A 26,963-nucleotide genomic window follows, 5' to 3' on the forward strand; every position below is an offset into this window, starting at 1 on the left:
TAGTTAAGACCAGGCTGACAGTTAAACAACTGGTTATTCTGGCAGGGAGAAACCCTCCTTTTTAAGGGAAGCAGCCTGATAGTTGAAAGCAACTGTTTTGTCAAACTTCAAGCTCCCTGGCACAGCCTGCATTGCCTGTCCTTGCTGTTCACTGATTTACATGCAGTGCCACAATGGCCCAGGTTCAGATGTTTGGTGCCATCCAGGGAATTTGGCATCATCATTTCATTATGTTTTAATCTAAGTTTAAATCCTTGCAACCAGTCTTCAAATGCCAGCTTTCCTTTCTTTTCCAGAAAGCTCAAGGTTCCCAGAAGTCTTCTGACATCTTCTTTTGTGCTCAGAGGGATGACATTTGAAAACAGATGTTTCCAAAGTTAACAGCATTTTAAATCTTAATTAACTAAAACTCCCCTCAATTCCAGCTTAGATGAACTACCTTCTGCGTCAGACACTGAGATCACCACCTATGAGGCATGGGCTGCTTGTGCCACCCATCCCTGCTGTCCTTCTCCCCAGCAGCCTGTGCCTGTTTTCCCTGGAAGAATCCCTGTCCCTGTGCACCCTGCCAGGAGCAGTTGCACACAGGCTCACATCTCCCCTTGCACTCACCCGTGGGTTTCTCTCATCCCCGAACACGCCGACGAGAGCCTTGGTGCGATGCTCGCCCAGCGTCTGCACTTCGATGATAACTGGGATCTCTGCAGTGCCGTAAGGCTGCACAATCCCACAGGGCTTGGGGCTGGAGTAGAGCACGGGAGAGTCGTCCTTGCGTTTCTGGAAGGGACAGAATGAAATGCAACTTCAGAGGGACCTCTGAAGAAACTTTAGACTCCTTAACATCCACCGCAACAGCAACTTACACACACGTTTAAAACTCCCCAGGACAAAGGTAAAGGCACAAACAAGCTGCAAGAATTGTAGGCTTAGCACTCCCAGGGGATCCTGCAAGGAGGCTGCCAGCACAGGCACTGGTGTCTGTGGATGCAGCAGCTTTTCACAACCCTCTAAGACCTCCCACAAGAAAACACCCTGAAGACTAGACTAGAACATCAACTGTTTCCTCAGGAGGTTAAACTGCATCCTAAGGTTTACATTCAGGTAGGATCCTTTTCTCAGCAGATCTTTAAGACTGAATAGAAACCAGCAAGGTCTTATCCAAACCCTTTTTTCCACTAATAGTCTCCCCAATAATATTTGACAGGAGGAGGTGGACGTGATGCCAAACCTGGGGAATAAGCCCATAACAGCCAGGAAGGTTGCTGAGGTTCCTGATGACGAGCTTCCTCTCGTACGGCACTTTCAGGTGGCACTCGTGGTACAGAAGGATTTGGGGGTACACATGCAGCTCTGGAACAAGACATCTGGGCAAAGAGATGACCCCAAGGGAATCAGAGATACTGAGAGAATGGAGAACATTTACCCCCAAAGATTGTGAAATGGAGCAGAACACGTTGGTCACTGTCAAATGGGCATTGAACAGCCCTACAGTGATAAATTGCCTTCTACTTCTTCCCACTCCAACATGTCTTGTCAAGGAGGGGCAAACCCTGAGAGGCAGTACCCAGAGGCTGCCAAGTGCCCCAGGCAGAGCACTTTGAGCCACAACTGCCTCAGCCCCTGCTTTACCCAAGAAGGCTTGACAGGACTCCTGGAACAGTCCCAGTGACCCACGAGCTCTGGGGGAGCCATCCCAACAAGGATCAGTGCTCACTAAGGCTCAAGGAACACACAACCCTAGTGTCTCATAAAAATGACTCCCTTCTCTCCCATGGTGCTGTTGCCCTGCCTGACAACTCAGCTGCTGGCCCCAGCCTTGGAGGGCACGAGACAGCAGCTGCCCCACAGAGGGGCTGATCAGCCACCCCCTCCCAGGCCCTGCAGCTCCCTGGCTCCTTCACTGCACAGCTCCAGGCCCTGCCTGGCCCCAGCTCCATTTGCTTGACAAAATGGCAGCCCAGGCACTGCCTGGATGGCTCTGCCTGGGAGAGGGAACAGCACCAGGGAGCTGCATCCCTCTGGCATCACACTGACACCCACAGCAGCACAGCAGGGTGGAATTCTGCTGCAGCAAGAACGACTTTTGGTTTAAGTCTGAGAACATTAAAGCTCAAAATGGGAAGCACAGGGAAGGAGAAAAACTGGAGCTGACCTGCCACATCAAGGCTGCTTTCCCCTCATAAGACCTTGCCCTCCCCACTCTTGCTGGGAGCCACTTTCCCCTGTCATGTGCCCTCATGAACAGAACCAGACCCTGACTCTCAGCAGGCTGCCTGGTGTGTCCCAAACCAATGCAGGGTGGTCACAACCAGCACAACTCCATCTCTTGCAGGAAGAAGGAGAGGAGGCCCTCGGGAAATTTGTTCCACCTCAAGCACCAAAACCCAGGCCAATCAATGATACCATTCCCGGTCCCTTTAGAAAAGGGCCAGGACTGTGCTGGGCTGTGAGCAGGGGTGCTTTTCACCACAGGCTGCTGTCCAAGCACTGCTGTTCTCATGTCCAGCTGGCACAACATGAGGCCATTAAGCAGCTCTTCTCCTTGGCAGCTGCAGCCAGCAAAGCCTGTGCAAGGCGGTGCCTGGGGGAGGCCAGGAAGGGCTGGTACCTGGCTGTGATGACCACTGATGCCACTCCCTCACCAAAACCCTCCAGGTCCACCAGCAATCTCCTGTAGAATTCCATCACGGTGTTGGAACACAGGGTCACCTGGTAGAAAAAAGAACAGTAAATTCTTCCTTACAAAAGCTCATTACCCACATGTGACATCCTCCAGTTCTTGAGGAAGGATTTGGCTTTAATTCTTCTGCTGGTCCATGTGTAGAGCACAGTCTCAGAGTAACAAAAGCCTTCTGGCAATAGCAGATTTGTTAAACACACCTTGCTATCACAGCATCGGTCAGCTTCATTAAAACATTAGACTAAAGCTCTACACACCACTGTATTCAAATTAAGGGGCCAATTTCTCATCTGACTACAATGACATAAATGCAGAGGAAATCTGACTTGAACACAATGAGTTCAGCTTTACAGCAGAAGGCTGAGGGCAAAGTGTGGCCCAGCAGGTGCTGGGCAGTTCATGGCTGCCATGGTACCCAGAGCCCGGGCTGGCTCTTAGAACTCCGGCACCACGCCAGGAGTGGGGAACTGCCCCAGGGTGGGCATTTACCAGAGGCAGAGCCCTCAGAGCCACTTGCTGTACAGCGCAAGAGACAAGCCACCACAGGGACCAGGCAGAGGAGAAAGGAGGAGGCTCTCTGTCTTGAAGTTCCACAAGGAAGGGTTTATTCCAAATAAAGGAATCAGAGGCACAAGCGCCCTGGACACTCCTGTGCCAGGGCTTTTGTAAAAATACAAATCAGGGGGTGGATACAAACAGCAAATCAATAGGGAATCCTCAGGGGGGGAGTGAGGGGATTACATCAAGTGTCTGGGACCACTGGGGGTAGGAGGGTAAAGAGGATGGGTCACATGGCCAATGGGGTCTCCAAGAATAGGGGAATTCCAAAGGGGTATTGCAATCAGGGATTGGCCCGAGGTTCAAGTGGCAAAGAAGGTTTGGGAACAAAAGGGGCTGGGTTGCCTAGACAGGCAGGGAAAAGAGCTGGAACAAGGGGCAGGGAACGGCATGAGGGACAGCATTGAGGGAGGGTAAAACACAGGCGTGAGCCAACTCAGGGAGAACATGGGTGTACAACAGAACAAGGAATCGATAAAATCAATTTGAACCGCAACACATGGCTGCAGAGGTTTTTGTCTCCACTGGAGATCCCTGCAGTGAACACAAATTTTTCTGCTCCTCAGGAGAGGGAAAATGAGACCAAGAAGAAAAGCTAACTGCTTTATACAATGACATCTCTCTGACAGCCACCTTCTGCCTTCATCCTTGCTCTGCCCACTTGCAATCAAAGAAATCGCTCTCAAAAGCAAAAGAATGGCTTCAGGACTTGACCATATGGTATTGATCTCAGTGTAGGATTTTGGAAACAAACCAGTGCTCCTTGAGGAACATCCCGGGTAAGCCAGCTAGCAGAGGCCTCCCAGCAGTGCAGATCTCTCACTCCCACGATGCTCAAAGCTGGCACCAGAGCTAAAGCCCTCCCACACTCCAGTGAAGCTTCAGCCCTGGTGCTGAAGCATCTACGGCTGGATTCTTCCCATACCTCAATGTCCTGGTGTCCCTGGGGGAGGATGGTTCCTTGGCTGGGATTCATTGTGAACTCCCTTGGCTCCACATAGAAATGAATTCCCTTCCTCCAGGATGGGTCACCTTCTTTGTGTATTTGATCAAGGCTGTCCACAGCCGGCTGCGTGCCATCGTCCGACATGCGGAGCTTGAATGTCACGGGCACCATGGAGCAGTTGGTGAGGCGACATCTCTGGGTATAGGGAAAGCCTAGGAAAGGACACAAATATCCATTCAGGCACCCATTATGGCATGATCCTGGTGGGAATATCCTGCCAGGATAAAAGTGAGATTGGAGTTTAGCTCTTTATTTTCTGAACTACAGCTCACCGAGAAGCTGCATGAGGAATTAATCATCACTGAGTTCCCTTTGACACTGATTCCAGACTGCAGCCTTGAAAATGCCCACTCCTAGCCCTGCTGAACACTGCAAGCTTCTCTCTTTGGGATGGGGAGGAGCTCCCTCCCCTGCCCCAAACCAGCACCAGTTATCTCTCAGTGATGAGTGTGCACCCAGACCCAGCATTTACTCTGAGAATTCAAGCTGTAAAATTCCCTGGTAAGTCTGCCAACATTCCCACTGTTTTCACGATACATAAACAGTGAGTTGTCATTGAGAAGAAGCTACAGCAAAAGAAAATGAGGATGGAATCAGGAACTAGAATGTGATGCACCTTAATGCAGTTTCTCTCTGCAGGACCCTTAAAGCATCTCTTGGTTTGGGCCAAACAGACTGAGCACATGACAGCTCAGAGCCCACTCAACTGGGGGCAAACCCCAGCCTTGGTTTGAGATTAGCAATTAGGAACCATGTCCCACCTCACCCAACAAACAGGGACACCACAGCCATGCTGCTCACTGTGATTGTGCCTGCAAGGGGATCCCCACTTTGGCTCTGAGATTTGCTTTCCATCCTGCAAAGCCAGAGATACCGCCACACATGGTGGGGATCTGTCTTTTAAAGCAGGACAGAGACACTAGAAAATACTGCCTTTCTATTCCTTGGTTCTATTTGATCTCACAATGGCAAAATGCCCCCTGAGGCAGCAGCAGTTCACAGCCTGAAGAGGCTGCTGGGGCAGACCAGGAGTGAGGGATGCTTTTCTGTTGGAAGGCACAGATCCCTGACGCTGTGTCCCAGCCCAGGCAACACTCACCAAAGGAGATGTCCCCGAAGTCGAGCTCAGGGAGGTCGAAGTGTAAATTCGGTCCAGTGACGCTGCCCCTGGAGGCCGAGGACAGAGCAGGAAAGGGCTCGGTTAAAGGCATTGCAAAGGTCCGGCTGTCGTGGCTCGGGGCACAAAACCTGGGCTCAGGGCACCCTGGGTTTCCAACCAACACAGCACCGTGTGCTCAGCACAGGGCCCTGTGCACAGGAGGCAGCTCAAGCCAAGGGGCAGCAGCCAACAGCCACTGATGGGCAGGCAGGAGAAGCCCCTGGGATGCTGGGGGTCCCATGAAGGACCCTGAACACACACCCAGACAGGGCTCCGTGCCTCAGTTTCCCCAGCTGCAATGGGATGGACATCAAGGTGTCCCCACAAACTTCTGTAACCAGCCTTTCCAGCCACAGGTTCCCTGCTTTGCTCCTTCTTAGCTGGAACTGCTGTTCCCGTGGAGGAGCTTTCTCAGGAGAGTTTGACCCACACAATCATTACAGACACAGTTCTGAGACATGAATCCAGGGGAGCCCCAAACATCCTCTGAAAAGAGCAGCAACAGTTCTACCCAGGGGACAGGTGAATCCTAGAGGAAAGGACTGGTGAAATGTTCCCTCTTGATTTCCAAACTAAAAAAGCAGCACTTTTCCTCCAAAAACAAAGCCAGCATAATTGTTTCTCCACTATGGGCACACCTACTCACCACTTTTCTCTTGCCAAATAATAACTTCCTTGTTCCTTTTTATCCATCTCCCTTATCTTATTGGTACAATCAAGTGCAGATTGCTTTCATTTCTTTACTGCCTTGAGCCAGTGCCCCCCAACAGCAGGAGCCCAGCTCCAAAGCTGCAGAGCAGCCAGCATCAGCTCTCCTGCTTCCACTCCATTATCCCAGCAGCACATGGCTCAGGCTGGCAGGGACAAGGCCTCACACTGCTGTGGTGCTGAGGACTGAGCTCTGCCTCCCCTGTGATCAGCCCTTCTCCCTTTGGCTGGGCCAGGATTGTCTCCTGCCATGGCACCAGCCCATGGGATGGTACCCCAGTCCTTGGCACAGTTCCTGCTGCACAGTTCCTGACTCCCACATCAGCCCTTTGCTGGCTGTGCAAAGGAGGCACCAGAGCACTCTGTGCACAGGAGCTGGGAGCACAGCTTGTCCCCCACAGCATGGCCATGAGAGGGGAGCTGAGGCTGCTGCTGCCCATCTGGGATGGATTATTAATGGAAGTTTTTAAAAACACTGCTGCTGCTACAGAATCCCCCAGGCTGGCCCATCTGCAAAGCCCTGGGGGCCTTGCTGGGTGTTCAGGTGGGACATCCCAGAGCAGCTGCTGCCCAGAGCTGCTCCATCCCACTGCCTGCCATGGCCCAAGGCAGAGGGAGATCCCTGCAGGGAGGAGTCATTGCAGCTCCTGGGTACCACACAGGGCAGGAGGCATCCTGACACTAAGGCAATGCCAGGATCACAGCAGAGATTAAGACCTCAGGCATCACCTTTTTTCTCTGCTCAACCCCAAAATGAGGTAGGTGGGGGATGTCCCAGAGACAGCTACAGATGTGCCCACCAAGCTCCCAGAGTCCTTACCTGATGGTCAGGATCACAGGTGTAGGAGATCCAGCCACACTGAACTGGAATTTTTCCTCAAAGCTCCCCAGCACGGTGGTATGGAAGGAGATCTGAACAGTCTGGGTCCCACCTGGTGCAATCATGCCCCGCTCAGGCTCAACCGTGAAGCAGAAGTCCACATTTGTGGTTGAAGGGATATAGGTGAAGGGAGCATCAAGAGCTCCTTGGTTAATCAGTTCCACCTGCAGAAGCAAGAAAGCAAAATGGAAATACAGGTGGAACCTTCCCTTCTTGTGAGTTATTGTCTAATGATGCAATGAACACCCAGCAAAGGCAGAAGATGCTTTGTGCTGCTGAATGGCAGAAGTCAAAAGATACAACAGGACAAGTTCTGCCTTTGGGTTTTCATGCAGAGCAGTGGCAACTCCACAGACCTGCAGTCACCCTGGGCTTATCCCATGGACACAGAGCAGTGCACCTCTGCTCAGCATCACCAAGCTCATGGGGAGCTGGCCCTGAGAGCCCTGAGTGGGGTGATTGCAGCTGCGGAGTGAATCACCCCAGAGCTGCTGCTGCCCCAGTGAGCACAGCTCCAACAGCACCATCTACTCATTCACCTTTCCCATACCATGGAAACAATTCATTGAGAATGAGGCATCAGCATCAAAATGTACAGACAGCACCATCCTTTGGTAAGAAAACTCAGCGTGTCTTTCCCTTCCCCAGCTGCGCTTTTGAAAGTGTCTGGCATGATGTAGTGCCTCATTTTCTACCTCTTTGAGTTGCTCCCTCATGAATTTTTTGCAAACTTGACACTGTTGGGGGGGAGGCAAATAGGTAGAAAAATCCTTTGCTTTATTCCCAGGAACACTTTTCTCCTTCCAGAGCCAGAGATGCACCAAGGCTGAAGTGTGGTGAGGGACTGGTCAGCAAGGGAGAGAACTCCCAAGCCCTTTGCAATGGCCAGCACTGAGCCAGGAGGCTGGATGGATTTCCTGTGACTTCAGCAATAAGCAGGGACACTTGACTGGAAGCTGTTTGCAGTGGGCTGAAGCTCAAAGGCAGCCAGTTTGTTGCAGCTGCTTCTGCAGAGCCCAGTCCAAAGGTGCCTTGTGTCTGGCACTGCCACAAAAGCCTCTGAACATGCAGCTTTTTGACCCAGTGTTGGTTTCATGTGGCAAGGGGTTGTTTTGCAGGAAGCCTCCCAGCTGATCCCTAAGGAAGGCTGCCCAAAAGCAGGGACTGGGGCTTCAGGAACAACAGACACACGTTTCTGACCCCCCAGGTTTGAGCAGTACATCAAATATTCCCTGCTCACAGCTGCCCAGGTTGGCAGCAATTCCACAGCTCCACCAGGCTTGCTGCTGCCTCAGGAGCCATCAGGATCCATCCCAAGCCCTGCTGCTCACCTCATAGACATAGGAAGTGTTGATAAAAATCTTCCCAAGGTTCAGCGTAGGAGAGCTGAGTTCAACCAGGGGTCCTTGGCCTTTCCCTCTGAGGCACAGGGGCAGCCTGATCTCACGGCCTGGCGAGAGATGTCCATTGCAGTACAATCATTCCCTCTGTCACACTGGATTTTCCAGGCTGCCTCAGTGCTAGTCCCTGACTCTGAGCTGGATGCACTCATGCTTGGAGCTACCTGGTCTAGGGGGAGGTGTCCCTGCCCATGGCCTTGGCACTAGATGATCTTTAAGGTCCACCTCACCCTCATCATACTGTGATTCTGTGGTTTCCTTCCCGTGCACCTAGAGGAGCTTTGAAATCCATTCAGTGCAGGCACAAAAGCTCATGATGAGTTTGGCAATTACCAAACTACCTGGGCCAGGAGCACAGGCCTTTGTTGCCCAAGTGCTCCCCTTCTGACACTCAGCACTGTGTTCTGTTTCCACAGAGTGAGAGCTGCAAGGGGACAACTCCCACACAGGCAGAGAAGCAGCTGCTGGCCAAGGGTGCTCCCTCTACAAACACCCTGTGCTCAGTGGGGCTCAGCCACCTCTGCTCTGCTGCTGTCTGGGCACTGGAAGGTGATCCAGGGCCAGGGAGCACATTTCTAACTCAGCTCCTTCCACCTGATGATGGATCCATGGCAAATGGACCCATCCTGGAGGCCAGGGGCCTGCAGGGGCTTAGTGCTTGTTCACTAAAGCTGTTCTGCTCTGGAGCTCTCTGGCCTTTGAGGAAATGCTGGCAAAGCCGTGGCATGAAAACCTCTCCCTGCACTGCCTGGGCTGTTCTGGGATCAGTAAGGCAGACCCAGCATTCTGAGCCCTGGCCTTGCACAGGAGACTCCCTGGAGGCTGCAGGGCCAGGGGGGATGTGCCAGCACTGCCCTGCTGACCAGGGACTCTTCCCAGCACTTCCATGGGAGCCCAGTGGGCTCAGGCTTGCACCATGGCTTCACTGAGGGGGACAGGAGCAGGGCAAAGGAGCTGCACCTGAGACATGGCAGTAAGCCACACTTTGATACTCCAGTGCTTCCAGGGGTTTGAAGGTCACCGTGATTTCAGCCGAACAATTTGGCCCAATTTCTCCCTCCTACAACAGAAAGAGACAGCAAAGCATTGCTCTTCAAACTCCACATTTCTTGTTTCCAACCACAGGCCTGTAAGCCTTGATTGAGCATCAATGATGAGTGAACAACACAAGCAGCCAAGGAAAGCCTCCAAACCCAGCTCAACACAGCGCTGGAAGCTCTCAATGCTCAGCTGATCAGCTGCTACTCTCCACAATATTCCTGCTGCTCTGACACAAGCTCTTGGTCCCATCATGCTGCTGTCAGCTCCATGGGATGTAAGTGCCACTGTGCACTGGTGGCTCTTGGCCTTAGATGGGCCATAGGAGTAACCAAGAAGAGACAACTACAGATATTAGTTAAGCTGTTTTGAAAGAAAGCAGAGGTTGGGATTATTCTGGGCTTTACTGCAAGATGAGAAGGGATTTTGCTCCGTGCAGACACCAGGCATTCATCATCTCTCCCAATGCCAGTACTCAGAATCAGGGCTCTGGCTGATGGGAGCACATGGCAGTTTGCTTGCATCACCAGAAAAGGAAAAGGTTTTGTGTCCCTGTGTGCAGGAGAACTCCAAAGGCCCATTTCAGCCTTGCACCCTTGTGTCCAGGCTCACACAAGGATGACACTGGAAGGGACACTCAGCAATAGTGCAAGGCATGGTTACAGGAGGGGATTGGCATTTCTGTCATTAACCTTGGGCTGAATTTGGCCTCCTTTTGCCAGGGAACCATTGCAAGCTTCAGGTCAGTGTGTGAGCTGGCAGTGCTCCAACAGCCTCTGCTGAGCCCCACGTGTGGGGGGAGCCCCTGCCTACAGGAACTGCTCCCTGTGACACTGCAAGGACACGCACACAGGGCCTTGAGCTCCAGCCTGGCAGCAGAGCTGGGCTGTGTCAGGCTCCCAGCCCTGCCTTGAGCCTGCAGGGCACAAATGCTTTGAGCAGGGAGCTCTGCAGCCGCTCCAGAAACTCCACGTCCTCCCTGCCAGCACATGGGGCCAGCTGAGGATCTGCCCAGTGACTGCAGCCGGGGGAATGGTGCTTGGGAGGAGGAAGAGGAAGAGGAAGAAAATGAGGTTCTCGGGTGTCACTTACCAATGGCTCAATGAAAAAATTTTCACTGGCGAACAGCAGGGGGTCATCTTGCACCTTTGCCTTCTTCTCCTGGACCCTGCTTCTCAGGAGGGCAGTGTGATCTTCAGAAAAGCCCTGCACCTTCTCTACTTCTTTCTCCTCCGTGAAGTTTTCCAGCCACTCCTCACCCGATGGGTGCAGCAAACGACACTGCCTGCAGCCCCAGGGAGAGACAAGGCCAGCTGATCATTTAATAAGCCACAGATTTGCAGAGAGAAGTGGGAGTGCAGGAGAGCAAAGCACTTGGGGAGGAGCAGCAGCAGCTCCCCAGCAAAGGCTGAGCCAAGCCACGAGGGTCCCACAAGGATCAGAGGATAACTTGTTGTTCACTGGCACAGCAGGGAGTTTCACCCCACATTTGCAAGCTCAGGAGAGGTTTCCAAAGCCAACATCCCTCCAGAGAAACCTCCTGGCTCAAAGCCTCTGCCAAAACTGAGGGAGAATCCACCGACCACCTCAGCTGGCTTTTCCTCCCACTGAGCTGCTTGGGGGATGCACATAAAGGTCACAGAGCATCCCACCTTCCCTGGGAAGGGGAGATGTTGCCAGGTCATGTAGGAAGAAGATTAGAGAGACAGGAGCCCAATTAGAACCTGAGGAAATCAGTCATTGCAACCAACCTTTCCTTCCCAAAATGCCATTCCTGGTTGGAGTATAAATGGAACTGGAATGCTGAGTGCTGAGCTCCTGAAGCCCAGGGACACACACCCCAGTGCCAGGCATGGTTTACTTGGCCTAAACCATTCAAAAGCACCAACACCCCCCTGAGGCCATAGGTTAGTTTCAGTCTTGGGCCATATATCTCACTGAAATGCATCTTCCAAACCAACCTCCTCTTCTCTTCATAGTCATCTTCCTCAGAAGGCAAAGCCTTCCACTGGAAGTGGGCTGTGATGTTACTCCTGTTTTCCAGGAACACGGTTGTCTGGTATGCCATGGTGAGGAAGGTCTTGCCAGCCTCCATGGAATTTGTGCTCAACACAACATCAACATCTACAGCTTCTCCATGGAGCTTTGTGTGGATACTTTGCTCATCTGGAACAAAGCAAAGGGGAGTCTTTGCTCAGCTCACTGGCTGATGGAAGCACAAGGAACAGAACAAATCCCAGGGCACAAAAGAAGGTGTCACAGTTTTTATCTGAATGAGCAGTTCTGTGGATCAGTCCATTTGTCACATCCTGACAGCTCTGTGTGTAGAGTGGTGAGGATGTCCTGGGCAGCTCCTTAAACCCCTTGTTTCTGAGTGTGTTTGTAGAGCTTTGGCCCCAAGGTGACAGGATGGACAGTGGGATTGGTCAGTGTGCTCTGGTGACCCACTCAGATCACTGGGATTTCTGCATCCAAGTCCTTCAGGTGACAGGGTGAGGAGCCCTGTTCAGCCCTGCCTGGCCCAGGGTCTCCCTGGGCATCCCACGAGATTCCCATCTCTCCTGATCCCTTGGATCCCTTGTTGCTGACCAGCAAATATGCCTGGGGGCAGGTGGGCAGCAAAAGGAGGCCCAGAGGAACAAGTGAAGTGACAGCGCACAGCAGGAGGGGACACAGGTGAGGAAACACAACCAGCCTGGCTCTGCAATATGACAAACCACTCTCAAATGAACACCATGAAAATCATCATCATCGTCTCCCTGTCCAAACCCACAGCCACATCAGTCTTGAAATATTTTCTATTGTTCTGATCTCAAAAACCAAGCTGGCGCATTGCACATTAAATAAAAAAGGGACAATAGAAAGATTAATAAGTACAGAGCAGCTTCTACATTAAGACTGAATGGGATTCCTCAGTCTAGAAATCAAATGGGAGATAGATGTGAGAGGTTTGTAACAACATGAACAGCCTGGGAAATGGGCACAGGGAAAAATTGGTCTTGATTTGTCACCAAACAGGAACTTGAGGGCCTGAAAATGTTATTAGACAGAAACTACATATATGTGTAAGGGCCACATAGAAAAAGGATGTGTGACAAGCCAGTGGAGAAGCAGCATATGGGACAGAGGTGTGCAAGAAATCCATTGCATTGGAGAGAGTCTGATGGAGACCTCACATCCAGCACGGCCCAGGAATCAAATAAAACTTCACCCAGGCATAGCCACATGGTAGTGGAGAATCAGGGATCCTCCTTCCTCCACTCAGCAACTCCCAGCAAAACAGGAATCAAAAATCTTCACCCTTTAGACGGGATCCACTTTCTCAAGCCCCTGAACACCAAGGAGTTTTCAGTTTTCTTTGGGCTAAAGCTGAACAGGGAGGTACCTCTGGAGGGAATGCAGGGGGAGGGACAACAGGGAGCCATGTGGAGAACTGTCCTGTGCCCTGCAAGGGCCAGCACTCACCTGTGTTGCAGCACAGGGACCCAAAATGGTCCCCGTTGGTCAGCGCATGAAATGTCACTGTCACCTGCATGGTGTCCCCAGCACCCAGAGTTCCTGCGGTCGGCACCACGGAGAAAGGACTGCAACACAAAGAGAGGGATCAGGGCTGGGGGGACACCTGGCCAGGAGATTCCTGCTGCACTGCAGCTCCCTTGGGCAAGCAGGGAGCAAACCAAGCACAGGCAGCAGAGGACAGAACAGACAGGCTCAGAAACAGCCACTGAGCCACTGCTGAGGAGATCCAGCCCTCACAAGATCCTGGGGGTAAAATGACCTCAGCTCCCCCATACTCTGCATCCAGCTCTCTGCAATGAGGCTCAAGGGTCCCACTGCCAGCAATCCCATCAGAGAATGGTTTGTGAAGAGCACAGAGAGGGTTCAGAGCTATCTGCATGCAGAACTTGACACTGACTGCCTCAGGAATTTCTCTTTTCCTGCTGCCTATAAACCTCATCTCAGGAGATGCAGATGTTAGGGCACTACCTGTCCTGGGATATTACAGCCTAGGAATCAGACAGGGAGAAGGAACTTTTCCTTGAAGACCAAGGAATAGTTACAGTTGAATTTGCAGTGTGATTCTTTGGTTTCTTTTGCCTTGAAAATATCCTGATTTAGCCTAAAAAGGGCACATTTAATCAACATTTCAATGAAAGCTGCTCTAAGAAAAGGAGCAGTCAAAACTCTGAAAGAGTGCAAATGCAGATTAGAGCAATAGAGTGACATGGAAACCCAAAAGGAGGATGCTATTTACAGTCTGAAGGAGCCCATGCCAGCTAAATGAAGCACCATGAGCAGGAGCACATCAAGGAAGCAGAACAGGAGGTTTCTGTGTGTTTACCAGCAATGCAGTCTGGGACTGTGGCTTGTTATCCAGGCTGGTAACTGTTGCTTGGCCCAGCAGAGAAACTCTGTGTGAGGTGTTGGAAATGTTAATGCAAATGTGTTGGTGCACTTTGGATTTAACAGGAGCCATCAGGATTGGTCACCAGGTAAAGAGCTCTTGCCTGACAAGCACAAGACTCTGTGCTTTGATGCTCAGGGACAGCTCAGGGGAAATGTGCTTTGTGCTCTTCTCCAGCCCCACTGAGGAAACAAAAGTTCCTGGCCTGGGTGCTTTGCTGCTGGTCAATCTGTCATTTAAAAGTCTGTTCTGGGGAGTTTGGTGATGATTACATCACACACAGAAATAAAGAGAACATCTGGCAAGCTGAGCTTGATTGATGTCACTTGCTTCAGGTTCAGCTCATTCAGGACCTCTTGCTGCAATGATGGGCTGAGCTGTTCCCATTCCCACTGGTGAGACCATCACTGCCTGATGGAGAAGCCTTGGGCCAGCAATGTTTATGTGCTGGACGTGAGACTTTGGAGGGAGGGGAGGAAAGACAAGGCCTCAGCAGCCCCAGAGCCAGATCAGTGCACGTGCTCCTGCATCTGCCCCGGGGCTGATGCCAGCACTGCTGCAGGTCCCTGCTGGGGCTCGGGGGGATCAGTGCCTGCTGGGGGCAAGGCACGGGATTTTTTTCTTATTCTTTTGCCAGAAATTCCACCAGAGAAGCTGCCATTTAAGGGAATCCCTGGCCACACTTCAGCACTACCTTCCATTCCATTCCATTCCATTCCATTCCATTCCATTCCATTCCCTTCCCACTGCTGCCCCATGTTACATGTTCCTGCCCTCAGATGGCAGGATGGGAATAACACTCCTCGGGGTGACTTCAGGGGTGACTTCTTTCTCTCTTGCCTGAGAAAGAAGGTATCTTCCTCTTTTCAAATTATCAGGAGAAGAGGATCCAGCCAAGTCCAGGACTCAGTTTCAGGACTGAAAAACTCAGTGCAAATCAGCCCCTGCATCTCCTACATCCCTGGGCTGTACCCACTAGACTCCTCTGTTCCTGCTGTAGCAGTCATCTGCATTTCAGCCAACATCACTAAGCTGTTCCCTGAGCCCACAGATAGAAGAGCTGTGAAGGAGACATCCCTGACACTGTAAGAACCAAATGAAAACCACTGCCAAGAGATGGGGCTGGCAGGCTAAATTTTGGCCTTTTATCTGTTAATTGTGAGCTGTTCCTTAAGACAGTTCTCACCCTGTTAGAGCTGCCCTTTCAATGAATCACCATTGCACCCAACAGGCAGAAAAGAGAAGCTATGGAGGGGGTTTTAATAGGTTGTTTTCTTCTGCTTTTTAACTAGGTCCATTTGTTTGTTTGTTTTCTTGTATGGCATCTAAAGACAGGTCCAGATCTCCCAATGGCACCTTGCAATCCCCAGACACTGGTCTTGCTTTGAGCAGTGTGTCTGCTCAGATGATTTCCAGCAGAAATTATTCTGTACTTTTACCTTCTAAATCAGCCCAAGTGCTTTTCACATATTCCCTAAATATCTCCTATTTCCTATACACCTGTGCATATACCTATGGGCATGTGGTACATTGAGAGGCATTAGAGGAGCTCGACCTTCATGAAAGCTCCCAGTGAAGAGTTCATGATCTTTTGGAAAACATTTAACACAAACCAAAAAGAAAAAACAGCAGAAACACAGGAACTTCAGAGTATTCAAAAAGAAATCTCAATGAAAGGGGGCACAGCCTTATTCAGAGATTTAAATCATCTGTTTGAAATCTTAAACTGGCTTTCAAAGGTTCATCATGGAACAGAAAAGGCAGCTGATGCTCTGAGGTGACAAGGGAAATCAGAGCAGCTTTAGGAACAGGAACTGCACCAGCTGCCCACAGCACAGCTCATGTTGGGCATCTGATGCAGGGACCACTGGAGAGCCACGTGCCTGGGGCCTCCCAGAGAATGGGTCTGTTTGGCTGGCAGTGGTGAGTAAGCATTTCAGAAGCTGCTTGTGCTCAGCAAGCCAGCTACCAACGTGTTCCAGCACCCTCCAGGAAATCTGGGACAGAGAAAGCTCAAAGGCTGCATCCAGCTAAGAACACTGAAAGCAAGAGCAGATGCCATCCATCCTGCTCACTTCCAGCCAGGGCTGCAGGGCAGCAGCTCTGATGCTCTGGTTCCTTTGCTGCTCTTTCCCAACTCTGCTCTCACCCAAAGGTGATATCCTTTGCACAGGGACAGATGAGCTGCCTCACCTCTGGGTGCTCAGCTGGTAATGAGCTGTCCGGTTACCGACATTGCGAACCAGCAGAGTCTTCTGGGTGCTGTGCTTGACCGGACACTCGGAGAAGTCCACCTGGGCAGGGAAGTCCAGGATGGCTCGGGCACCGATGGCCCGAATTGGCACAACGATCTTCTCCTTTGCCATGATACAGGTGAGCTCATGGGAATAATCCTGCAGGAAAAGAACCTGGCTCAGCACAGGGCATTTAGTGCCATCCCCATGGCAGAAGAAAAACCATTTCCTGTAACTCATCCATGGCATCAATTTACTGGGCATCAATTTATCTATTCCACCCTAAAATGAACACTGAGTTTTTCTAATATGTCACATTTTAAAGGCACCAGTGCCCTTTGCAAAAGCTATCCCAGTGGCATTAAGCTCTTGTGTCACTTGGGTCATACGGAGAACTGCCCTAGGCCACCATAATTTTCACTCACAAATTTTAATGATATTAAATAATTCCTAAGCTCCTTCTAAGGAACATGGAGCTAGGGAACACAGCACATTCCTCTTTAGGTTTCTATATTCCCACTGTCTGAGAATAGGACAAAGTGTTAAACTGACTCGAAGCAGCAAGAGGAAGATGAGAAAACAGCTGCACCCAAAGAGATCCTGCACCTCTGGCCTGGTGCAGAAACATCAGTTGGCTCAGAACTCCCCTCTAACTTTGCCTCTCCAACCAAGTCAGGAGAAGAACAGTGCTAAGAGGTTGCAGGATGCTGTTGGAAAGGGCCTCTCTTTGTTTGCCTGCAAGGCTTCCTCCCTTCCATGCCATGTCCTAAACCCTTCTGTATGAACAAGTCTCCAGATGCCAGCTGTGAGATCAGACTTGCCAGGGCCTCAGCACTGCTGTTCAAACCTCCGTGCAGAAGCACCTTTGGCACGGAATGGGTGCCAGCTGACAGAGCAAGCACAGTGACAGGCATGAAGACAGAGCCCCAGCAGTGCCACTGCCACAGGCTCTGGGCCCACAGCTCTGCCTGCAGCTTGTACCTGCCCTACACGAGCTCCTTCAGGCAGGTGTCCAAGTCCCCTGCAGCTCAGCAACCTCCTGCTGACCAAGGGCACCCAGAGCCCAGTGTGCCTGTGCCAGGCTGGGCTCACGGGCACAGCACATCCTCTGCCCTGCCCCTGCAGCTGTGCCCTGGTCACCTGTGCTCTGGGACAGCACAGCTGCAAGGCTGCAGAACAGAGGGGGTGAAAAAGCACCGTCTTTGCTCCAGCCCAGGGGCAGGCAGGGAAGCTGTTGCCAGTCAGCAAGGAGGAAAGCTCCCTGACCTCTTTGTCCCTCGAGTGTTTTCCATAATAATGAAACCCCTTCCACTGGACCTAGAGATGGCTGAACATCTGTCAACATCTCTTTGTCATTTTCATCCTGTTCCCTGTGCATCTTCCTTTGGGAATGCTCAGGGATGTGCAGGGAGGGGAAGCAGAGCCTGTCAGGCCTGGCTGCAGTGCCTGCCAGCAGTGCCAAGGTGTGACTGGCTGCTGCAGGCTGCCTGCCCAGGGCCTGGAGCCCAGCTCACAGCATGCAATGGGCTGGAGCAGAGTGCAGGGAAAACAATGGCTGTGGAGATCATTGTGTGCTTTGGCTCCTCCAGCCTCACCTTGTTCTCGTCGGGGCTGAAGCGGATGCGCACAGGGGCAGAGGCGCCTGGTGGCACAATGTGGTACACATCACTGGGGCAGGCCAGCTGGAAGTAAGGGGAGCTCTCCATGGAGACCTTCACCATCTGAGCAATCTGCAGCAAAGACATCACATGATGATTTTGCCACTTGTGGAAACGAGAGGAGACCTGTCCGTGCCCTGCTGACATCCCTCCCTGGCCCCTTTTCCAAAGCACTTTCAGCTGTGCAGGCACAGGCACATCATTCACAAGGCTGAGCTTGAATCCCTCCTGTCTGGCTCCAGCATTGTGGCCAGGGCCAATAGGGCAGTGCCTGGTGGGAAGGAAGGGCCAAGCAGGTCAGCACCAGCAGGATGGAGACAGAGCACCTGAACCAAGTCATCTGCATATTCAACAAGGCCAAAAAACCTGCTGGCTTCTGCCTGCACACAGCCATGAAGTTGTCATGTTCCAGGGGCGAATGTGCTACCTGAAAGCAAAGCATCAAATTGTCCTGGGGGAAGGAAAAAATTCCCTTCTAGCAGATGAGGTTTGGGTAGGGACGTTGTGGAGATAGAGTCATGCAGGCAGAGCAGCAAGAGAGGAGACCAAACCACTGTGGCCTTCCTGGGAATAAAAGTAAACCTGAAAAGCAAAAGAAGGAACACAGCAAGACAATCCCTAAAACAAGGAGATGGCAAAGAGAATTTAAACGGGCAGTAAAGCAGCAAGGAGGAATCATAAAACCATGAGAGCATTCAGCTTGCCAAAAGTGATGGAAACACAGACAGGCTGTGCCTATTGACTCTGGGCTTCAAAGGCATTTTCTGCCTGGAGAAACATGACCAGCACTGAGTGACAGTGTGGTTCCAGTATGCAAAGCCAATCTTGGCTCTGCAGGGCTTCTTGCTGCCTGTGCAGGCAAGCTGGGCTGCTGGGCATTCCTGCCTGCAGCCAGCAGGCCAGGTGCTGCCCTCTGGGATTCACAGACACAGCACACATGCATTTTCTAGCACACAGATATCATCAACCCCTGAGCACCAAAATGCTCTCAGAAAGTCTAAACCAGATGATTTGGACTCCCTCCTGTCTCTTCCCACCAGCCCACTCTTGGCACAAGGCTCATTTGAGAAATGTTTCCCTGACTGAAATTCCAATGGTCTCTGTTTTCCTCTTTACACTGGAACACAACTGGTGACATTTTTCAACTTTTTCCCTCTCAACTCTCTTGGGAAACTGCAAAACAATCACAAGTGAAGGTGAAAACCTCCAGGAGCGTTGGATGTGCTGTGGTTCTTCAAAGGGAAAGCAGAGCACCGTGTTGCTTTTGGAAAAGCTGAGCAGAGCTGGATGAAACTTAGCAGGAGCCTGAAGTGGCACCTAAAGGCCTCCCACTGCTTCTGCTCCATCACTCTGATTGCAGGGCTCTTTCAGAACACATTTCCTGCAGTGCCAATGCCATGAATGAGAAGTGATTCCAGCATAAAGTGGAGAAGACTCAGCCCCTGAGCTGACTGTGAGCTGCACAAAGGGAGCCAAACAGTCTGAGAGAGGCAGAGATTCCTACCAGGAGCCAAGATTAACCAAGGAAACCCAGGATGTGGTATAGCTCAAGGCAAAGCATGAGAGCAGGTAAGAACTGTACAGGCTCAACATTCCTACCAATCCAGAGCTTTCAAGAGCAGGAAACTCCTTTGGCATAGATACCATCAAGGCATGGCCAAAATCAGGGGACAGTTCCCAGCACAGGAAGATTTCCACAACTTGCAGAACAAAGGTGCTGAGACATTTTCTTCTGGATGTGCTGCAGCAGATAACTTGCTTTGCTGTACACTGGGGGAATGACAGCACTCTCCTCTTCCAGCACAGTGTTAAAGCTCCAGGTGCCAGCACTTACCTTGTCCTTATTCATGATAGACAGCACCATTTCAGAGACCTCATGAGCAACGACGTTCTGAAATACCAGCTCTCGTGGGGAAACTGCCAACACGCTCCGTTTCGGGGGAGCTGGTGACAGCTGGAGAGGCGAGAGAGCAGGGAGAGGTTCAGCTGCTGGGAGGAAAGTTCATGAAGGATCCCTTACACTGATCCCCAGTGAAGCACAGACTCTGGGTGAGCATGTGTGCCCAGGACACACTGGGCAAACTCTGGCTCACCCACCTCTGCTCTGAGCTGATCAAGAACTGCTTGATCAGTTTAGAGCAGGCTCAAGCCAAGTTGCTCTTTTTATTTCTCCAGCTTTCCTTCTCCAGAATACCAGGCAGCACGTTCCTTAAGCACAGCCCTGTGCCCACTGGAGCACTGACTGAGCACTCATGGAGTAAGTAAGACCCACAAATTGACATCAGATTCAATTTTGGGATGTCCTTTACTCTGAGACAGGGAAACTGAGGCCCACACAACTGCAAATACCTGTTTTGAACTAGAACTTAAGCATCAGTAAGAAGAGAACAGTACTAGAGGAGGTGTGAGAGATGAGGTGGTATTTGGCTGAAGCCAAAAGGTTTTTAAGTGAAAGAATGGAATTTGTTGGTACTATGTGTTGTTTGTAGTTTGGATTTGTTCAGGTTGGTGTGTTGGGTGTTGCTGTGAGTTGGCAGCACCAACTGGCTGAAGACCTGACCAAAAGGAAGGAGGATGAGAGGAGAGGGGACAGAGAAGTTTGTGGTCAGAGAGAATGGAAGTTCTTGAGTACCCCTCCGGGGAAAAGGGGCCAGGGACTGTCCCAGCTGGGTACAAAGGGGATACAAAGATTGCTTTTTTCTTGGAGGGTGTGTTTGCTCCTTTTCGGGGGCAGGGAGACACACGCCTCTGTGTGTGGTTGCTAAGAAACAGTTTTCTTTTGCTTTGATGATTTTGTCCCCTTTCATTGCATTTAAAAGTTACTGCCTTTCTAACAGAGGGAAAGGCAAAAATAAAGTCAGGAAGTCAGGTAAAGGCAAAAATGAAGTCAGGAAAAAGACAAGTGAATGAGGATAGAAGACAAGTGAATGACAATGCTGAATGAAGATAAGGTTCAATTATTTTCTCAGCGACTTGGGTAAGAGTAGAGTTGGTATCTCCTTTTGCCATTAGCTTTAAATGGGTGCTTTCTTGTAATTATTGCCATCTTATTTAATACCATTGCAGAGGCATGTCTGGAAAGACACAACAACAGCAAATGCTTCTGGACCAGAGACATTGCTTTAAGAAGGCTCTGCCCTGCTTTGTCTGCCTTCTCCAGTCACACTGTTGTTACACCAGAGACACAAGCAGGTCTTGTGTGTGACTCCATGAGGAGACACAGTCTGCTGAAGGGAGTGGCTGCAGCACACTGTGCCTTAGTTGTGCCTTTCCCTGAGGTGTTCCCAAGGCCCCTCTCCAGGGCAATCCTTAACCTGGATTGTGTTCCGTGTCGCTTGCTGCCAATTTCCTGCTCAACAGCCCACCTCGGTCACCTACCCCTTTGGACTGTGCTTTCTACTGAGCCAGTCCTGCCAGAAAAGCAGCTTTAAACACAACTCTAAGTAGGCACTGATCCAGATAAAGCACATCCATTCCCTTCTGCCCAGGGCCAGTCCCCTGTACATCTGGCAGCCTGCAAAATCTAACACCCCCTCAGGGTCCCAACACATTGTTCCAGCCCAAAGCAGTAATGCAATTTGTTTTGCTAAATCTGAAGTCATTCCTGCAGCTCCTCGGCCTCAAAGGCCAACGCTGCCACTGTGGAGGGAATGCTGTGACCCCAAGCATTTGATGGTGACCACACCAAAGCAAGAGGTGGCTCCTTCAGCAGGAGAATGGCAAATGGCAATTCTGTGCCTTTGCGTCCTCAGCCTTCCCCCCCTGGTTTTAGCAATGGCAGCTACACTCCAGCACAGCCCAGCAGCTTCAGCAGAGGTCATTTGTGTTGGCTTAGTGCAGATCAGGACTCCCAGTCCACCACTCCCAGCAGTTTGCAATGACAACAGGACCTGCACACTGAGGTCTTTTGCTGGAGGCGAGCCTGTCACAAGCACTCACCCTCTTCAAACTTCATGTTAAACAGAAAGGAAAAGAGCGGGAAAAGGCTACCTTTTGACGAGTCTCACTCATGTCGACACATGGGCCAATTCTGGGCAGAAAACTCCCCCCAGTGCTGGCCTCCTGCTTTGAGTTGACAAACTTCTCCCTCTGGAACTTAGAGGGAAGCAGCTGAAATGCAAAAACAAAAAAACAACAAAAAACCAACCAAAAACAAAAAAAAACAAACAGCAAGAATGTCAGAGATGTGCTTGCTCAGAAAGGCTTTCCTTGAACAAGTGGCACTGATGAATAATTTGTGATCACAGCCACTAGGACAGTTCTGGAAACCCTGGAAGTTGCCTGCTGAAATACTTAGCACCAATAAATTAATAATACAGAGTGCAATAGACATACTCCAGCCACATGGCTCTGTCCCATGAGTCTCTCTGTGATTTGATGGGACATGTTTGGGGATTTCTGCTCTTTGGGCATTTGTTTCCTCTTACATTTCACTGGATTGAAGCAGTGACCTTTCCAGAGAGTGGGGAGGAGCTCTCAGAACTGCCTGAACTCCACCCCTGCACAACACTCAAAACTCACAGGCAGGAGATAGCACTGCTGGCTGAGTCCAAGGGAAGCAAGCAAGACAAGCTGTACCAAGAGTGAGGTGCACAGGAATGTGTCCAAGTTTTAGCTCTCTCTGTTACTTAGCATTGGTTTTCTCTGTCTGGGCTGACAGAGCCCTCGAGAGAAGAAAACAGAGGGATGTCCTTGGCAGAGCCTCAGCAGTGGGGCATCTTCAGTCAAGTGAGCTGCAGACAGCAAGGGACCTTTGTGGCCCTGGCTCCAGTGCTGCCTGCAGGGCTGCATCTGTGCCCACCCAGGAGCTGGGAGAGAACAGCTGCTTTGGAAGCTCTTCCAGCTGGGACCAGCCGTGGCTCTCAAGGCTTGGGGCAGAGTTTGAGCTTTCCCCCTCACATGCCCAGGTGCCCAAGGGCAGCTTGGTCAGAGCAGCACAGGTGAGTGCCCAGCCTGACAGAAGGAATTGCTGTGGCAAAGGGGAAGGAAAGAAGCCCATGCTGAGGGCTTCAGCTGTACATTGGTTTCACTTGGCTCTGCTGGCACAGCCAGGCAAGGCGCTGGGCTGTCCCTGACACATCCCACAGTGTTCCCTACTGCACCAGGACAGCCCCAGCAACAGGAGCATGGCACAGAGGGCTGGGGAGGGGCTCTGCAGCTTCAGAGCACTGCTGGACAACAGGGGCAGGGAGAGCAGGGACACCAGGGCAGTTTCCAGCCTTAACACAGCCCCAGGGGCTACTCACATTATTAGGCTTAAGTCCTTCCCTAAGCAAAAGTCGAGGTGTTGGGGTCCTTCCTGGGAATCCAGATGCCATTGTGAAGAGATGATGTCACAGATGAGTGACAGTCCCTCAACAGAACTGGAAGGAACAACAATGGAACTCTGAAAATCCAGAACCCAGTTCATGGCAGACTCAAGGGATATTTCTATGATTTGAAAGTAGCTATGTGCTTGTTTGGCATAAGCAGCTAGTATTGTTAGGCCTCTAGTTGGACTTTATTTGAACTACATGGTTACCTTGTGCAATTCAAAGATGGATCATACTGAAACCTGGAGCTAAAATGCTCAACATTAAAAATACTTAGAACAATCAAAGCTGTAGCTTAAATATTATTTAAAAACAGCTTGAGTGGACCTCCTCTTCTTAAGGCTAAACAACCCCTGCTCTCTCAGCTGCTCCTCACAGGACTTGAGAGAGACTGGAGTGTTATGGTTAATGGCTTAAATATTGCTATAAAGGACTTTTTGCCCATTGTGACAAAACTGTATAGAGAAGCTGAGACCCCCAAGCCCACCCTTCCCTGAAAATGCCTCCTGACTGGAACTTGGCACTGTGAGTTAAGCTGCCTAAGGGAACTTGAGACAAGATAAAGCTGACACTAGCATCCCATTAGCTCAGGTCTGGGGAGAAGTGAACAAGGCTGAGGGAGAAAAATACATCCCCACTAAAGCCAGACCCAGCAGCTGTGCTGAAAACCAGCTCTGTCTGCCTTCAGGCTGGGGAAGTCATAGCCACAGACTCGTCTGCTGAGGCCAGGTTTGCACTCAAACCTCCCATCAACAGAGGGGGGAGGAGGAAATTCTGGGCGTGTGGCACAACCTCTGCTAAGGGGCAGTGGACACCCATCCTCCCTCAGGCAAACTGGCTCAGCTCTAGAAGCCCCCAGCCCCAGAAGGCCACATCCAGGGGACCTTCCCATGAGGGGCAGCTGAGGGGGTGTCATAACCCATCAAAGACCTCCAAAGTGCCCCCAGAGCCATTCCTGAGGCCTTGCACCAGACGACTGCAGGGCATGCAAAGTAACACAACAGATCTGAAAAGCCACAACCCAATTCAGGGCAGACTCAAAGGATATCCTAGTGCTAAAGATTTTATATTATTTGAGAGTAGCAAGAGACAGAGCCAAACTTGCCCCACCCCAGGGAGCTACCTGGGCAGTGCCACCTTGCCCAAATCTGCATTAATCCTTTGGAGTCTTCCATTTTGTGAGGCCTCACCACAGAGAAGACCAGAAGAGGATTGAATGGGATGGGATCCATGGAATGGTGATATTTTCTACTAAATCTCTCTCTGTCGCTCTCTTTCTTCCCCCCTTCCCAGCTCCCACCCTCCCCCCTCCTTTTGCTATTTCTTTCTCCCTCTCTCTTCCTTACATTTACTGTTCCATAAAATCCAAACTATTGACTTTGGCACATGGTCATGTTTTATTAAGGCATCTCCTTAATAATTTTAATAACCAGATCATAACAACCCCCTGAAACTTGAACAGAACTCATTCACCTATAAGTAGTTTAAATAAATACTATAGGAAAAAAAGATAGACTAGTATATTTAGGAAATGTTGCATTTCTTCGGTGAGACAAAAAGCACCATCAGCAGACCATATATGGTTCATCCCCTCAGCTGTACATGACACCAAACTGAAGACTGGCATTATCCCATCCTGTATTTCCCTCTGGCATTCTCTTTCAGAGCAGAGATGTGACAAAACCAGAAAGTACAACTTGAGTCAATCTTTACCTTCAAACGAAATTCAGGACTCCCTCACAAAGACCAATGCTTTGTAAGTTCAGGACTCCCTCACAGAAACCAATGTTCTGTGAATTTAGGAGTCCCTCACAAAGACCAATGCTTTGTAAGTTCAGGACTCCCTCACAGAAACCAATGTTCTGTGAATTTAGGAGTCCCTAGCAGAAACCAATGTTTTGCGAGTTTCCGAGTTGCTCACAGAGACCAATTCTCCGCGAAATCGCAGGACTCGTAGAGACCAATCTCTGCGAACCATTCGCTTGGCTAATGCCGAGTGCGAATGAGCAGCAGCGCCGGCTGCGGGCGCTGAGGCCACGGCGCCGTCACAGACGCTGAGGGCCCGGGCGCGGTTACCGGGCAACCGCGGCACCGAGGCTGGGGCCGGCGCGGGGCGGGGCCCGGGGCGGTGGCGCTGGGAGGGCTTTGGTCCCGCATCGGTCCTACTTCGTTGCTCCCTCGCTTCCCTCTCATTCCGCCCTCGATCTGCCCGTTTCCCCGCCTGTTTCTCCGCTCGGTCCCCGCCTGTTCCAGCCCCGGTGCTCCCTCGGTCCCCGGACACAGCGGGCTGGGGTCGCTCCCGGGCCCCGAGGCAGCGCTCGATGTCGCCAGAGCCTCGGCCCCACCTCTGGGCTGCTCCTCCACAAAGGGAAAAACCCAGGGTCTCAACAGTTTGTGTTCAGCGATAGTACAAGTGGGAATCAGCCAGCTGCAGGTCCTGGGCACTGACATTAAGCATCTCGTTCTTCTTAGGGACACTCAAGTAGCAGGAGTAATTTTCTGGTGTAATGTTTGGCACCTAATCTGCAGCCAGGAATCAGTGCTCCAGATGACTGAAGTTCTCCCATCCTGTATTTCCCTTTGTCATTCTCTTTCAGAGCAGAGATGTGACAAAACCAGAAAGTACAACTTGAGTCAATCTTTACCTTCAAACGAAATTCAGGACTCCCTCACAACGACCAGTGCTTTGCAACTTCAAGACTCCCTCACAGAAACCAATGTTCTGCAAATTTAGGAGTCCCTCACAAAGACCAATGCTTTGTAAGTTCAGGACTCCCTCACAGAAACCAATGTTCTGTGAATTTAGGAGTCCCTCACAAAGACCAATGCTTTGTAAGTTCAGGACTCCCTCACAGAAACCAATGTTCTGTGAATTTAGGAGTCCCTAGCAAAAACCAATGTTGTGCGAGTTTCCGAGTTGCTCACAGAGACCAATTCTCCGCGAAATCACAGGACTCGTAGAGACCAATCTCTGCGAACCATTCGCTTGGCTAATGCCGAGTGCGAATGAGCAGCAGCGCCGGCTGCGGGCGCTGAGGCCACGGCGCCGTCACAGACGCTGAGGGCCCGGGCGCGGTTACCGGGCAACCGCGGCACCGAGGCTGGGGCCGGCCCGGGCCGGGCCGCGCTGCTTTGCAGAGGACATTGGCACTTTTGCTGCTGACTTGACTTTAGTGCTTTCTGACGAGTCTTTCTGTATTTATGAAAGATTAAAATGTGGTGATAAAGGCACCTACGGCACTGCTCTTTGTATAGCACTAGGATGCTATCCTGGCTGGAGCCTCAGCAGGGGCTGAGGGAGCTGGGCAGGGGCTGAGCCTGGAGCAAAGGAGGCTCAGGTGGGCCCTTGTGGCTCTGCACAACTCCCTGCCAGGAGGGGACAGCCGGGGGGTCGGGCTGTGCTCCCAGGGACAGGGACAGGAGCAGAGGGAACGGCCTCAGGCTGCGCTCAGGCTGGGCACCAGCAGGAATTTCCCCATGGAAAGGCTGCTCAGGCCTTGGCAGGGGCTGCCCAGGGAGCTTGGCAGTGCCCATCCCTGCAGGTGTCCCAGGAAGGGCTGGAGGTGGCACTCAGGGCTCTGGGCTGGGGACAAGGTGGGCATCGGGCACAGCTGGGACTCCGTGGTCTCAGGGAGCTTTCCCAACCTTGATGATTTCATGAGTCTGTGATTCTATGAAGGGATGATTCAAAACAGATTTTAACTCCAAATATATCATACACAAATATTACAAAGGTCAAAATTCACGGGAAAGAAATTTAAGATTATTCTTTAAGATTGAAATAATCATATGTCAATGTTGCATACAACATTGTTACATACAATATTGTAAAGCCGTATAAAAGAAGAGCTTTGTTACCCTTGTAAAATTATGGCTCAGGCCTGCTGCTTCAGCTAAGTACAGCTAACAGCTAGCCTGACAAGTT

At 51.1% G+C, this 26,963-nt stretch overlaps 1 protein-coding gene across 1 annotated transcript; it reads right to left on the reverse strand.

Annotated features, from left to right (window-relative positions):
• Positions 1-1,126: 1,126 nt before the first annotated feature.
• Positions 1,127-25,195, reverse strand: LOC139605122 (hydrocephalus-inducing protein-like). Its single transcript, XM_071456512.1, has 11 exons — positions 25,115-25,195; positions 19,561-19,680; positions 17,664-17,798; positions 16,028-16,227; positions 12,895-13,013; positions 8,323-8,441; positions 6,932-7,155; positions 5,344-5,411; positions 4,164-4,396; positions 2,609-2,709; positions 1,127-1,364 (listed from the first exon to the last, which is right to left on the reverse strand). The coding sequence occupies exons 1-11, from the start codon at positions 25,193-25,195 to the stop codon at positions 1,127-1,129; spliced, it is 1,638 nt and encodes a 545-aa protein (XP_071312613.1).
• Between the last annotated feature and the right edge of the window lie 1,768 nt (positions 25,196-26,963).

This window comes from Agelaius tricolor, unplaced genomic scaffold (assembly GCF_023055355.1).
Source record: "Agelaius tricolor isolate 1412-34295 unplaced genomic scaffold, bAgeTri1.0.p SCAF_60, whole genome shotgun sequence".
NCBI lineage: Eukaryota > Metazoa > Chordata > Aves > Passeriformes > Icteridae > Agelaius > Agelaius tricolor.

Coding starts and splice junctions, on each gene's coding strand:
- LOC139605122 (XM_071456512.1), bottom strand. CDS start 25,195: ATGCGGGACCAAAGCCCTCCCAGCGCCACCGCCCCGGGCCCCGCCCCG. Junction 13,014..16,027: donor TACCAGCTGAGCACCCAGAG/GTGAGGCAGCTC, acceptor TTTGTGTTGCAG/TCCTTTCTCCGTGGTGCCGA. Junction 5,412..6,931: donor CCTGTGATCCTGACCATCAG/GTAAGGACTCTG, acceptor CTCGGCCTCCAG/GGGCAGCGTCACTGGACCGA.